Source organism: Zeus faber (genome assembly GCF_960531495.2).
Source record: "Zeus faber genome assembly, chromosome: 5".
NCBI classification, from domain to species: domain Eukaryota; kingdom Metazoa; phylum Chordata; class Actinopteri; order Zeiformes; family Zeidae; genus Zeus; species Zeus faber.
The window spans coordinates 21,056,523-21,072,074 of NC_137192.1; the positions used below are offsets into that span (position 1 = coordinate 21,056,523).

Consider the following 15,552-nt stretch of genomic DNA (forward strand, 5'->3'; position numbering starts at 1 on the left):
TTTTCCACATCTTTGTTTGTTTCACTGTTCGACGACGATTCGATTCCAATTGTAATGTCAGAATATGGTTCTCTCCGACAGTTTATCGTGGCTGTAAACGGAAGCCACCTGCCACCACTGCTCTCTCCTCCGACCACTGTATGGTTCCGATTTTGATGCATTGAAACAATGGTGGCGGTAGGATCCCGTATAGAGCTGAGCCTCACGTCGTTCGATATTGTCTGGCACGTTGTTTATTGCAATATTGTCATGGGCTCAGCCGGTCTGCAAGTCGGCGTTGCAATGCTCCAGCTCAGATAAATGAGAGCTGAGGGTCCAGAGCAGCTCCGACAGGCAGATATTTGGTTAAGAATAGCTACAAGAAAATGGGAAAACAGAACTTATTTATTTCCGTTGGTACATTTATTCTTTGTACCTTTCATTGGCAGCTCGTATTCTGAGTGTCCCTCTAAACATGAAAAAAAAAAAAAAATGTATATGGATTTTAACCAAAAAGCATATATATATAAAAAAAAAAAGTTATGAATACTCTTAAATGACGACACAACATAACAGAACGGTCACAAAAAAAAAAAAAAGAGGCATACATTTGAGGACGTACAAATTCTTTGCATCTTTTCAATCAAGGGATAAAACTTAATGCATCAAAAACACAAACATTTCAAATTTCTTCAGCGTAATAAGGCATTTCTGTGACATTCATCACATCGTACCACCAACGGAATACTTCTGAGGGCTAAAGGGATAAAACACACCGAAAGTAAACCAATAATCACATTCTATCACTTTACAATGATCAGTAAAAGGTGTTCCCTTCACCTCCACTAGAACGGCAAAAGTAAACAAAAATAAGGATCTATCAACACATTCAATACGAAGATTTCAATCTCGATGGCCGATCAACCGATGGAGCAGGTCCGACAGTCTTTAAAGTGCTTCAGGTCTAATACATTTCCCATCATTCGGTGCGGAGGAGCAGAGGCGGCGGCGTCAATGATCCTATTTTTGTCACGTAAAAAGACGGGAGACTCATTATTCTGCTCCCCGCTTGAGTAAGCCTCCGGGCGTCGAGTCTTACTGTGCTCACCTCGCACGTCCGTCCGTCCGTCCTTCCGTCCGTTTGCTTGGCTGCCCCCGCCGTCTGCCCCGCAAAGCGCTTGCAGTGAAATTTTAAATTACGGATGGCTCCTCCTGGAGTTTGAGACGCGTTTATTTTATTTTTTTGGACCGGCTTTGAATTTTCAAACCCGAAAAAGACAAACTACAAACTACGGAGTCCGTGTCGGCAACAGTCGTATGAAGCAGGGTCTTGGAGAGGAGGAGAGATGTTGATGGGACTGAACATTTTTGTTGTTGTTTTTTTTTTTTTTCATTACTTGAACAGCCTATCGAGCAGGTTGGGTAAGGACTGGGAGGGAGGAGCCTGGGTTTTGGGGCGGGGTGGGTGGGGATCTGTGGAGGCCCGGGCCGGGGTCCGGTCGAGCGGTTGATGCCGATTCTCCCGGACCCGACTCTTCTTTGTGAGAAGGTAGTTGCTCTGCCCCCGCCCTCCGGAGGGTTTAGGGAATAGCAAGCTTGGAGGAGGGGCCCTGGGCCCTGCCAGGGAGGGACCCTGGGCGGGGGACCCTTAGGAGTCAGTCCCAACTGGGCACGTTTCAAATAAGTCGTCATGTCTCTGCCTCGGACCCCGCCAGCGGGATTACAAATACCGTGATGTCATCGCCCGAGCCCAGCTTCTCGTTGGGAAGCCGCCAGCCCCGTTCCTTGAGGATGCCTCGCGACCGCATCAACAGGTCCTGGGCTGCCAGCGTATACCTGTGAAAGGCGGGGAGAAAAAACAAGGACAGTCAGAACAATACGGCGCTGATAATGAAATGACGAGATCCTCTATCCTGAGGCTAAAATCATCACAGGAACATATAATGCTTCCCTGACTGACTAATGCAGAGTGACTCCGCGTTCAATGGCATTTTAATTGAATCCACGTATATGAAATCCACATATGAATATGAATTAACTTCCTCAAAATTGTTGAACCATATAATAATTTCCAATCAAATTATAGGCCTTGTGTAGTTTTACAAATTCAATTTGTATCCACTGCTATTTAAGTTCTGCAGAAGCCCTTAATATGGATAAAGGTTGCCCCCTAGTGGAATTATCGCTAAATGCCTCTTCCCCTGATTTTTAGTAAGTGAATTACATTGATGGAAATCACATAGCACTAAACTCTACTAACAGTCTAAATATGATTATAAAATCAAGTGTAAGGGCTATCAAATAAAACATTATCAATTCCTGGGGGAGAAATTCAAGTGTTACAGCAGCAGAAGTTGACAGAACAGTGCAAACAATACAAATTAAATAACAGAGGGCAGGTGGTGGGTATGTTAAGGAAACATACAAGTATTCAACACAAGTGTGATGTCACATAATATCATGTATGCAGACACCGTAGGCTCCGTACCTCATGGGATCAGAGGGATCGCAGCATGAAAGGAAGGCGCACACTGCATCTGCCACTTCCCTGTCCGTTGTCACATCCCACAGGCCATCCGTGCCCATGACCAGAACGTCATCCGGCCCGTGTTTGTTTTCAGCCAGGTCATAAACCTTCACCTGGAATGGAATCACGCATGGTTATTATCGCCCTTCTATTATTATGGTGTGATTATAAGTGATAAGTTCACTGGCTAAGTAAGATATAATCCAGATTTTCTCCGGCAAAAGTGCTCAATTCAGATATCTAGACATCAACACAACACAAGCACTACAATAGGATAATAGTGTAAATGAGAGACAGACAAACAAACGTTTACACACGATGTAGGGAGTGTCGTAATTAACATTGTTAAACCCGGATGAACCGGCCCCAGGTAGAGGAGTGCTACAAGGAAATTAAAAGATATCAGAGCTAAAGAGAGAGAGAGAAGGAAGTTGCACTTGTCATATGGAGTAAAGGTAGAAAGATGCTTATGGCTGGTTATCTGGTTATTATAGATAGATTTTACCAAATTCTGATGCCATTTTAAAACGTTCTTGTCAATCTGATTCCTTATTCCCTGATCCAATCCTACCGTCGAAATCCTCCAGGGATCGGTTTTGATACAGTACACAGTATTCACATCATTTCAAAAAGACCGTAAGTCATGTACATTGAATTAACAGTTTTATTTAACATTGTTTCCTGAAACAAGAGTGACCAAAACAAACCCGTGTGCATTGTTTACAACTGGGATCAGAGAAAAGACACGGGTCAAAGGAAATTAAAATGAAGGAGGATTCCCTGCGACAGACGACGGGGGAGCAGCACCGGACCAGAGGTCGGTTCAAATCACCAACACGCTCCGATGTCATCAAAGCAACAATGGCAAAGTTCCGTGAGGGGAAGTGTTTTCAACGGAAAACGGAAAGAGAGCCTCACCTCCGGGCAGCAGGAGAGGAACGGCTTGATGTGGATGTTGGAGTTGTAAACCTTCAGGTCGTGATCTCCAAGCCCACGGGTCACGCCGATTGTTGCCATGACACGGGCCTGCGTGTCACGTACGGAAGTACAGTCGCATGTGAGAAACACACACACACACACACACACACACACACACACACACACACACACACACACACACACACACACACACACACACACACACACACACACACACACACAGAGACAGAGACAGAGACAGAGACAGACAGACACGTTTAGTGCTTTGGGATATACTTATGAATCTGTGGAAAATCCACTTGTGAAGGATGATCGACCAAGGACAAATAATCTCAGGAAATAAAATAGAGCTATTTTTGGAGCGGGTTCAACTTGGAAACGTATAATTATATAAACATTATCTTAAATGTGTATGTTATATACATATTATCTCCAGTATGATCCTTTTTTTTTGTTTTTCCTTCCCCCGTTTCTCACCTTTTTTCCCTCTCCGTATATCAGGGGGAATTTCAGATCATCCTCAACAATTGTCTTGTAAGACCTACAACGGCAAAGAATAATATTAATAAATGCATAAAAACTAACCAGTAACAAACAACCCTGGAGGTGGTGTAGATCAGGGGTTCCCAAACTTGAGTACATTTTGTGAAAAGAAAAGGTAAAATAAAAAAAAGAGATAGTAAATAAATAAATAAATAATACATTTTCTGCAGACCCCCCTGCAATCTCGTCGAAGACCCCTAGGGGGGCACCCGCCCCAGTGTGGGAAGCCCTGGTGTACGTAACGGCAAACGCCATTTTTATAGCAGCAGGAGAAGTTTAAGTTGAACGGGAACGGAAATTCCAAGTTCACCATCCGGTCATGCTGTGGTCCCTGAAGAGCATCTTCTTGCCCAGCTCGCTGTGCTGGATCCTGCGCGGGAACTCGATGTGAGTGAACTCGTTCCCCAGGAGCTCCGGTCTCAGGAAACCCTGGAGGGATGTACAGTGGGAAGCAAGGGGAGACGGTCAAACATCTGACCTCAAAGCTCGCCATTAAAGTCCTTAAGTCTCTCATACCCATCCAGCAAGTTATGAGTGCAAATAAAGAATACATTTAAAACCGTTAATCACCATCTAAGTAAAAAGTTAAAAAAAAAAAATACATTGCACGCACAGACACACACACACACACACACACACACACACACACACACACACACACACAAAAAAAAATTATATAAAATAAATGTATTTTTTTATGAATCATCATATTTTTATTCATATATCTTTAACATTATTTAATTATTAAGATTATATTTGTATTATTTTGTATTATTATCTGTTCTCTTTCAGTGTATGCCTGTCTATCTATCTAAGCAACAAATGAAAACATAATCACTCATCTAAGCCACAATGCAGGCCGAGTGGCAGTAGATGTTTTTCTGTGTATCCGAATGAATCAATGCATTCACCAACTATAATATAATGCCGAAGTAACAGATAACGAAACGATGAAAGCAAAGTTAAATGGTTGCTGCTGTTTGATGTTCGTATTATTATCTTATCACTGAAAATGGCACTTTATACACCATCACTGCACTCACAGAATGCTTACGGACACTTACAGGGGTGCAGACAGGATTTAGAAACCATATTTACTTAAAGTACAGAGCCAGGCTCTCTTGCACAGGCTTCCACTATTTATGCTGCAGCATCTTCACTCCACCCACATCCTGACTCACACTACAACCAGTTCCTGCAGCCTTAAACAGGTAGACATTGATTCAGAGTTTCCCCTTTTACCTTACTGGTCTGTTCTTAACTCCACTGAATAGACACACTCACACATACACAGTGAAATCTAAATGTTAGGCTAAATCTATGCTTTATGTAATGCTAGACTTACACATGGTGAGGGGGAGAAGGGGGGGGGGGGTCTAAATCCCAAATCCCCTTAACCAGATTAACATCGATTACTTTTTTTTCCCTGAAGTATGACAATTTAAATTGTCGTTTGCAACGTGGAACGGGTAAGATAATACCAGATACTGTAGCCGCTGCCTCTCTGACTCCGGTGTGAATTCATAAGACATTGGGATAACTTCATCATTTCGAATTATTATGGCCCTGAAATTTGAGAGAGAAAGACAGAGGAGGAGGTTTAGGGAGGAGGAGGAGGAGGAGTAGAAACAGATCGATCGGCAGGCAGAGATATGGAGAAAGACACAGAATGCAACGTGGAGGATTCACACAGACTGGACCACATTCCTACAAACAAGCAGCACATTTGAATTATTCCTAATCCAGAAAGTGTCACAAACAAAATGAACTAAATTAAGCTGCAGTACATTAAATGTACACCAGGGGGGGGGGGCACAAGAAGCTGCTGTGCATTATTATTCTTCCTCGTCAATCACTCAATACTAATACCATGCACAGGGCCACTTCACTATTCAGCACTTGATTCAGTAAAACAATCATGTCAAACTGAATGTAGATTATGATGTCAATGCTGCTGGGCCAACTGTGGCCATACATTTACATAATTTTCAAATCAAGTGGTTTTATTAAAAGTGCCAAATTAATTAAAGCAACCTGTCAACTTTTTAAGGTGTGGTCTGGGAAAAAAATTAATAATGAATAAATGAATGGATAAACGAACAAACAAATAAATAGATAAACATTACATAGAGAATTACCAGCCCTGCTTAGCTCCTTCTCTTACCTGCTGTCTCCGGCATTGGCTACGTAGAGTTTCCCCATCAAATGGATGGCGGCTAAGGCACAACATCCACCAGAGATTGTGTAAGAAGCTTTCTCCTTTTCGATGAGGTCATCCTGAAAAAAAGAATAATAAATAAACAAAGAAACAAACAAATAAATATATAAATATATAAATATATATAAATATTAAAAAGGCAACAGAGGACTTCAGAACCGCCATCGCTCATTACTCTGTACAGCCAGCAAAACATATTGTCGTTCATAGCAACACCAGAGCAGGGTAAATATTGACAAAATGAAATATCACAATATGTTTTGACAAGTTCCTCGACAGTGGTAATTTGACGATATTTTTGGGGATGACGAATGATGCTTTAAGATATTTACACACAAGAAACATCGGCAAAACAGTCATTTGTAATGTAGTATAGTATAGTACACCAGGAGTCTATAACCAAGCAAGGAGAGGCATTGATTACAACAGCTAATACAGTTTATGAAGTGCAAGAAATTGCATTGTAAATTGCACTAAAATTGCATTATAATCCCAGACTATATCTAGTCTCTAAACGAATTACATCTAAATAACATAAAAAAAAAAAACCCCCACAGCATTAAAAGTCTCTCCCGCTCACCATCTGCGTGAAGGCGTTCTCTATCACACCCATGATGAGGCTCTCCAAGCTGACCACCTTCTCCATGTGGAATCGAACCGTCGGGTCGCTGATGGCGTCCGGGTCCTCTGCCTCCTGCGTCGCGCCCTTCTTGGTCTCGGCCTGGTAGGGGCTTCCGTTCTTGGCCAGGCAGATGGGCGGCGGGTTGGAAGGGTTCTCCAGCAGGTGAGCGACTTCGCCGAGGCGGTCCCTAATGAGGCGGTGCAGGAGCTTGGAGGCCATGATGGCGGCCCCCGACCCGGCGTGGCCGTCAAACACCCCCCAGAAGTGGAGCGGGATTCCTGTGCCGTCCTGAAATGGGGGTTTGGACACCCAAAACAATAATACAAATATTATGTATTAAAAAAGTCAACCTTTTTTGGCCCATGTTTTTGGTCAAAAAAAATTATTTTCATTTTATCATTATTTTGGAGCCGGCATCACTAATCTTATACATTAAAATTCACTTCAGAGGCCTGCGAGCAACTACTTGAGGCTAAATAAGAATCTTTATGAGTGTACTGTAAAAAGTGACATAACTGGCAGATATTCCACATTGCAAATTAGGAAGCTGTTTCATGTGAATTTGAGTATCGCAGAGGCTTTGTTTATTATATCAGAGGGCATGGGGCTCCAGCCCATTAAATTTAATTATTTCAAATGCATCAGCTTATCAGTTAGAAATGTCACATGACCCTGTGTGCATCAACACCTCACATGGGGTCACGACCCCAAGGCTGAGAATGTCTGGCCTGGATAGTGACATTAAAATATATTTTAAATGCCAAGCACCATGTGCCCTTCTCTTGGTACCAAAGCTATATTGGTATGGGAGGATGTGAAGGCAAAAAATATTGTTTTGCAGAAATAATAAGATGATCTGAATTATCATTGCTTAAAACAAGACAAAAAGCGCAGTTTAACCGCAAAGACGATGTACAGTGGCCATGGAACAAAGATGAAAGAGGGGAAACTCCTCATCTGAAAGACACGATACGCTGCATTACAAAACGCCGAAACGCTACCAATGTGCTCATGGGCCAAGCTGTGCTGGCTCCGACACTCACTGACAGATGAACGGACATGGGACATCTGCTCAGCCCTCTGACACCAGGAGGAACAGAGATGATGTCATTTGTTTAAGATCAACCAAACACAGTGAGGTAGGTTTGTGCGTGCGTGCGTGTGTTGGGGGTAGTGGCTCGAAATAAAACCCGAGCCCGCACGCTACCAACCACTCAGCCGTGTAAACACATTTAGGCAGATTATAGGAGTAAAACAATGAATCAGTCAATTATCTGCTCTATGGACTCTGGCGTGTTGAGGCATGCTTTCTGCAGCTGTTTATTCTCTGCTCATCCCACCACTCCCATACAAATTCTCAAAACAGGATCTAAGCGTGCGTTGGTGTCGGGGAAAAAAAAAAACGCTTTTCCGTTCCTTTCCGTTGGCGAAAACATGAAGGCGAACTCACCTCCGATTTTAAAAAGGCACTTTGACTTTGCGACTTTTTCTGCCTTTCAGCAGACCCTTTTAAAATAGTAGCTGCTGCTGCAGCAGAACTTTCTCTCTTGCGGATATCTGACATACAGTATGTAAACCCCATCACTGTACTTTTCATTATACAGACACTGTTGTTGGTGGTTTAATTACACCGTGGCAGAGGGCAGCAGCAAATACTAACCAGCAATCAGAAGTAAATATTTTACGACAAAAAGGTTCTCAAACTTAAAGGAACAATCAGTAACAATGGATGCCCTGAAGGAGGCCACAGGAACTACAAACTATTTCTCCTCCACGACCCCAAAACCGGCCCCAGACCTCTCGAATCCCTGTTGAAGTCTACTAAATAACATAACATAACACCGAATAGCAAGTCCGATCATTTCAAACAAATATATCCCTTTGCAGCCAGATCGAAATGTTTAGAAAAACACACAGACTTGTGCAGCGAGTCAAGGAAACGATCTTTGGCAAACTATATTTGCTGCGTTGCTGCACCAATCAACATTTCGACACCCCGGTAAAATTTCCAGAACAAGCGAAGAGAACGTTTCTGGTTGGTCCTTTCATGCTTGAGAGCTAATGTTTTGCGTTGTGTCAACACCCGGGAACACTGACTCATGTACTTAGTGAATAATGAGACGTCCCTGAAGGATCACCCGGATATACAGTAGATATCATACCATATACTGTAGATACGGCCACTGAGACTGAGAAATACGTTCATTTAATTTAATCCATGCTGATAATGGAGTATTTCACAATATAACACACACACACACACACACACACACACACACACACACACACACACACACACACACACACACACACACACACACACACACACACACACACACACACACACACACACACACACACACCCCTTTTCTAAATCCCATGATCGAGACTTAAATAGAGTTTCATCGCACTGAATTACATAATAACGTTAAGCATGACATCAGATCAAGAACCCAAAAAGTTTTTCCCTTCCTCAAACCCTTAGATATGAGTTCTGTTTCCAACATTGAAATAGCTGACCTAGTTGTTTATCTTGATAATGTCATGCTTTCATCGCCATACAACACTGCTGAGAGATAATAGATACCAAACAATTATCACCCAACCCTTTTCAGTCAATAAAAGGGCGTTAAATTTTTACACAAATGTAGGACAAACGCTCGGGCCAAAAAGTTGCACAATCAAGAACGTCAGGCGCATTTTTTTTTTTTTTTGGGTGCAATTGGCCTCCAACGGTTTCCCGGAACGGCGGCGCATTCTGTCTGCCTCCCTAACGCCAAACCGAACGCGAGTTATGAGCGCCCGCGCCGCCGTGATTGGCCGGCTCGTGTTTCGTGTTTGGGTGCGCACAAAGAGCCGTGTTGTTCCCCTCCCTCACCCCATTGTCCTCCAGCAGGGTGGAGTTGCGGTGTTTTCCCGTCGGCTTCTTCACGTACAGCTTCTCGCAGGAGGCCTGGTCCTCATTCAGCATGCTCTTCCCCGCATTGATCACCCTGATGTGGAGATAGGAGGGAGGGAGGGAGGGAGGGAGGGAGGGGGCGTTGGATGAGAAATAATATTTATCTTGGATGCTATTAACTGTACTCTACAGAACCACAGGGAGGGAGAGCGACAGACAGACAGACACCGACCGACAGACAGACAGACAGGACAGACAGGGCGTGTGTAGAGCACTAAGTACTGCAGTGGCCTCCCAAAGGAACTCGCCGGGGGGGGGGGGGCGGATTAAGTGTTTTTATGATGCACTGACGCTCATGGGGGATAATGGCTTTACAGTAATGCATGGCGCGATGCCAGAGCAGCATCCAGCGCTCCACGGAGTGATGGAGCAGGGTCCACCGCTCCAGGGTGTGACGGAGCAGCGCACACCGGAGCCACTGGTGCAGAACAGTGAGTCACATTGTGGAAACATCTCCCAGCTTTTTGTTTTTCGCTTTGACGGAGAAATAAAACTAATACAACAACAAAAGGGCCAGAGTTTCAGACATAGATTGAAACAGATTTATTGCTGCCGTTGGCTGAGGGAAAAGGTGTATTCAGTACACCTGTGTACTCAGTACACTACATAAAACATGCAACATACAACTACTTAATGCATGGGTGGCACGTGGAAATGCTTCTCTTGTCAAGTCATGTCAAATAATAATAATAATAATAATAATAAAATGTAATTATAGCACACCTAGTGATTCACAAAAGCTAACAAATAAAACAACTGATTTAAATTAATAAATTGCCAGTAGTAAATATGTAGATGAATTAAATAAATGAAATTAATAATAATAATAACTCTCTTATTTGATTGAAGGTACAAGAGATTTTGCCCTGAAGCGCTTCAATCCTCCGTGGGCCCGGTAGCATCAGCCCCACAGTCAAACAGCCCCTTGAGCGGAGAACCACAACCATCACCCAAGTAAGGTACGGCAGCGATAAAAATTAAAGAGATAAAATCACCGCTTAAAGGGTGAGTAATGATGGATAAGAATAAATAATTACGCCAGTAAAATAAGTTAAGCGGCGACTGGAATGGCCTGCAAAGCTGGGAGCACACAGATACAAAAGCAGAATACAACTATTATATCGAAGACTGTTGCATTCTGGGACATACAACTGGACATAAGACGGCGGATGACTTGATGCCGCCGTCGGCTCCTCCTGCGAACATAAATCGACCACGGGGGATCAAATGTCCTTTGTCCCCCATAACCCCCATTGCATGACTCAGAACAGGTTAATAAAACAAGAAGTCCAGCAGGGGGTGGTCCGGCAACTTCCTCACTAATTTGGTTCTGGCCCATCAGTTCTAACCCGGAAGGACAGTTTTGCAGCAGAAATTGGCCTCATGCAGGCGTGTTATATAACATTTTATAGATCAGTGGCACATCAGGCAGGAAGGGAAACTGTAATTATATTCTATTGTCATTATGATTCAGTGGAGGGCTGCGTAGAGCGTGGATTAGTAATTAGAGAGAGAGGAAAATAGAGAGAGAGAGACAGAGAGATGGATAGAATTCATTTGGTGGGTGGATGAATTACTGGACCAGGGTCTTGTCCTCCACACCTTGCGATTCTTGGCGTTTGGTGCCACCGTCCAAAAAAAAAACAACAACCCAAAAATGGCGTAACTTTTTCATCACAACGGCACCTTGGGTCTTTCACTTGCCAAGTCGTTTGGGTGATTACGATCATTAGGGGAAATGGTCTCAGTGTTGCCAGAATCTGTTATTGAGCTCTGGAGAATGAAGCAGAAACAGTAAAGTCTACGTCTGAATTACCCCAAAAAACAAAAAAAAAAAAAACAACAACACTTTTCACGTTAAGTAGTGAACTGCACCAAGCTCCCTCCTCAGGGCTGGTGACAGGGAACAATTATAAAAAGTGTAAGGGGTGTAAGAAACAAGTAAAAAAGTTTTATGTATAAGAAACACCTGTATGTTATTTATAGGTACTGTACGTATACTGCATTGGTCTTTTTTTGTATTGGTTGAACCCCTAGTGCCAGGCGATCACTGTGTTTTTGGGCTTGTGGTGTTAATGTTTCAGGTCCTGCACCGACATTTGAGCATCGTATAGACCGTCCTCCCGCCGGACGGTCTATACGTTTGGTGCAAACGTGTTGCCGACATGTGTTGACAAACATGTTGACATATCCTCTCAACGCTCAGCTTCCCTTTGTCCGACCTTCCCGCACAAAAAACAACAAAAAAAAAAAACAATAAACGGACAAGCAAGCGCACGCCTCCTCGAACACCGCTCACAGGGAAGCTGCACGCCGACCCGGAGGCAGAAGACCGGGTTGCATCGAGACGCCGCGCAACAACGATAACCCTGCGCGCACCGCTGTTCTCCCACTCAGACCCAAGTGCGGAGCTGGGCCATCCCCAAATGTCTTTCGCAAATTCATTTCCTGGCTTCCGCGCGACGCTCTAGAAGATTTGAATCGATGCTACAACACAGCCGAGCAGCGCTGGCGCCGCCTCCGCGCTGAGTGCACTAAAGTAAGCCTTTCCACGCGGATTTTCGTGGGGCTGTGATCTTCTTATCCGTAGCCTTCTTATCAAACGTTTCACGGCCGCGGGCCTTCATTGTACTTCGGATGGCAGTTGTCGCACCCAAAGGCAGCAGGGTTTCAATAGGGTGCCTGTGAAATTGGATTGCCTGACCTTGTTCCAAACAAGACGATATAGAATTATTTTTTATTCAATGGTATATCAACAAAGAAATCGTAGGTAGGGACACGTGTGCGCGTACGTCCGCTTTGTGAACCCCCCCCCCAAAAAACTCCCACCATCGCCATGTAAAGGAATTTAGAATTGGACGAGACAAATTCCTTCATGTTTGGCATGGTGCGGATTATGGGGATTTATGAATTAGGCGCAGAGTATTTGTCCATCTGTCATCCTCTACCTGCTGTAGTTGTCACTCAGCAGCAACCCCGGGGCTTTTTTTTCCCCCCCTCCCCACAGTGAACTTTTACCTTTTAAATCATCTCATAAACATAGAAAGGCGGTACACACCCACAAAGGGTCTCTAGATATTTTCCCCACGCCTTCAATTTTATATCTTTTTTTAACTTTCACCCAGTTCAGACATCTGTTAAAACCCACGACAACGTTTTGCCTCTCGGCAAGATTTTTGTCATGCCGTGAAGAATTTGACGAGACATGGATGCGCCCGCCGCGTAGGGAAGTGAGACCGAGTCAGGCGGATTGCGACACTTCTAGAGAGACCGCCATAAACGGCACCATTTGCTGCGATAGCGTTTGCGTCATGTTTGTGAAACAACTCAACAACTTCCTCTTTCCGTGACTCGGCGGACGCGTCCCCGGGGCGGATTTTTATGTCACAAGTTGTGAAGACGTCATGACTGATAGCGGGTCCTGGCCGATACACACAGGGGTCAAATGATTTAAAAAGGACTGTACTGACGGTCAGGAAACCCATCCGACCTCATGTTAAAAATGATGCTCAATTATAGCTCATGTGACTGTCATGTGGCTCCTTAAAAAAAAAAAAACAACTAAAAAAAAAACACACAGGTCTGCTCAGTGATTCTGGCAGGATCGATCCCTGCTGCTTAGATATCCAAGTGTCAGCGCTCCACAGGGTCTGGAACGAGCCCAGCGGAGTGGCCTCCAACTGGACGGCATCCACCTCCTCGGTGTTGGGACATCATTGTTTCTACTCATTACGCCCTCAGGGGAACAAGCAGCACTTAAACTAAATAGCGAGGGGAACGTACTCGATGTCCCGGCGCACGCTGAACAAAAACATTCCCCCGATAATGCAACTTTGGCCAGAAGGATCCAAAGTGACGCAGAGCAGACTGATAAGGCCTGTTAAACAGCATGTTCAGTCCGTATGCGGCGTCGTATTTTAGGCACTTAAAAGACGACGGTGCAGACTTTATGACCGACGCACAGCTCACAGTTCAGTGGTCGATGGTACCGAGTCAACGCTCCATTGTTTCCATTCACCTTCATCCTCCCTCTCCCTCCCTCTGAATGAGGTCCTGCGTCCTCATCGCCAGGGCCCCCTCATGTCCCCTGGAGCGGTCCGGCATGACTCAGCGTTTTTTTTTTTAAGTGCTCCAGCACCGGGTCCAAGGGGCGGACAGGGGTGGACTTCAAACGGCAGAACAGCCGGTTCTATTCAGGACCTTTTTAATTTTTTTCTTTTTTTTCCCCAAACTGCGTACTAAGAGAAATGCAAAAATCTGAACCTGTTTCTTTTCCCCTTTGCTTCAACTCGGAATCCACCCAAGCAGCATTTTTCAGACAAAAATGTGAATAAAACTAGTTTGATGTATGGATTGTATAATTGCAGCAACTGCAATAAAGATGCATGGATGATCCTTCTGCAGTTTAGACACAATAGCTGATTGCGGTTAAATGGGAAAGTTCAGGATCTTAAAAAAGGTTGCCATTACTTTATACACCGATCAGCCACAACATTAAAACCACCACTAATAAGGTGTAGCTCCCACTCGTGCTGCCAAAGCGGCTCTGACCCGTCGAGGCATGAACTCCACAAGACCTCTGAAGGTGTCCTGTGGTATCTGGCACCAAGACGTTAGCAGCAGATCCTTTAAGTCCTGTAGGGCCCTGAAGTGGGGCCTCCATGGATTGGGCTTGCTGCACATCCCACAAATACACAATCGGATTGATATTTGGGGAATTTGGAGGCCAAGTAAACACCTTAAACTCTTTGTCATGTTCCTAAAACGATTCCTAAACAGTTTTTGCAGTGTGGCAGGGCGCATTATCCTGCTGAAAGAGGCCACTGCCATCAGGGAATACTGTGGCCATGAAGGGGTGCACTTGGTCTGCAACAATGTTTAGGTAGGTGGTACGAGTCAAAGTAAGATCCACATGAATATTAATATTTACATGAATGCCAGGACCCAAGGTTTCCCAGCAGAACATTGTCCAGAGCATCACACTGCCTCCCCCTGCTTGCCTTCTTCCCATAGTGCATCCTGGTGCCATCTCTTCTCCAGGTAAACGGCGCGCACACACCCTGCCATCCACATGATCTAGAAGGAAACGTGATTCATCAGACCAGGCCACCTTCTTCCATTGCTCCATGGTTTAGTTCTGACTCTCGCAGGGATAGGACAGGGGTCAGCGTGAGCACTCTGACCGGTCTGCGACTACGCAGCTCCATCCGCAGCAAGCTGTGATGCACTGTGTGTTCTGACTCCTTTCTATCAGAGCAGCATTAACTTTTTCAGAAATTTGTGCCACAGCAGCTCTTCTGTGGGATCGGACTAGAGGGGCTGGACTTCACTCCCCACGCGCATCAATGAGCCTTGGGCGCCCATGGCCCTGTCGCAGGTTCACTGCTTGTGCTTCCTTGGACCACTTTTGGTAGGTATTAACCACTGCACACCAGGAAAACCCCACAAGACCTGCTGTTTTGGAGATGCTCTGACCCAGTCGTCTAGCCATCACAATCTGGCCGCTCAGATCCTTACGCTTGCTCATTTTTCCTTCTTCCGACACATCAACTTCAAGAACTGACTGTTCACTTGCTGCCTAATATATCCCACCCCTTGACATGTGCCAATGGAACGAGAAGATCAATGTTTTTTTACTTCACCTGTCAGTGGTTTTAATGTTGTGGCTGATCGGTGTATAGCAGAGTTGTGGAGAGGGGATGAGATGCAAGAGACGCAAGTGCATCACAAAAAAAAAAAAAAAAAAAAACTAAAAAGAAAACGTA

At 44.5% G+C, this 15,552-nt stretch overlaps 1 protein-coding gene across 1 annotated transcript in view; it reads right to left on the bottom strand.

Annotated features, from left to right (window-relative positions):
* Window positions 1–372: 372 nt before the first annotated feature.
* The window catches only part of ppm1j (protein phosphatase, Mg2+/Mn2+ dependent, 1J), a gene marked incomplete at its 5' end in the record, with an annotated part of 16,485 nt that continues 1,305 nt past the window's right edge, over window positions 373–15,552 (bottom strand). The window contains 9 exons of the mRNA XM_080000001.1: window positions 373–1,815; window positions 2,468–2,619; window positions 3,425–3,532; window positions 3,923–3,986; window positions 4,299–4,417; window positions 5,470–5,554; window positions 6,153–6,265; window positions 6,787–7,116; window positions 9,707–9,821. Coding sequence (XP_079856127.1) covers window positions 1,668–1,815; window positions 2,468–2,619; window positions 3,425–3,532; window positions 3,923–3,986; window positions 4,299–4,417; window positions 5,470–5,554; window positions 6,153–6,265; window positions 6,787–7,116; window positions 9,707–9,821 — 1,234 coding nt within the window. The 3' untranslated portion in view covers window positions 373–1,667. The remainder of the gene's footprint in view (window positions 1,816–2,467; window positions 2,620–3,424; window positions 3,533–3,922; window positions 3,987–4,298; window positions 4,418–5,469; window positions 5,555–6,152; window positions 6,266–6,786; window positions 7,117–9,706; window positions 9,822–15,552) is intronic.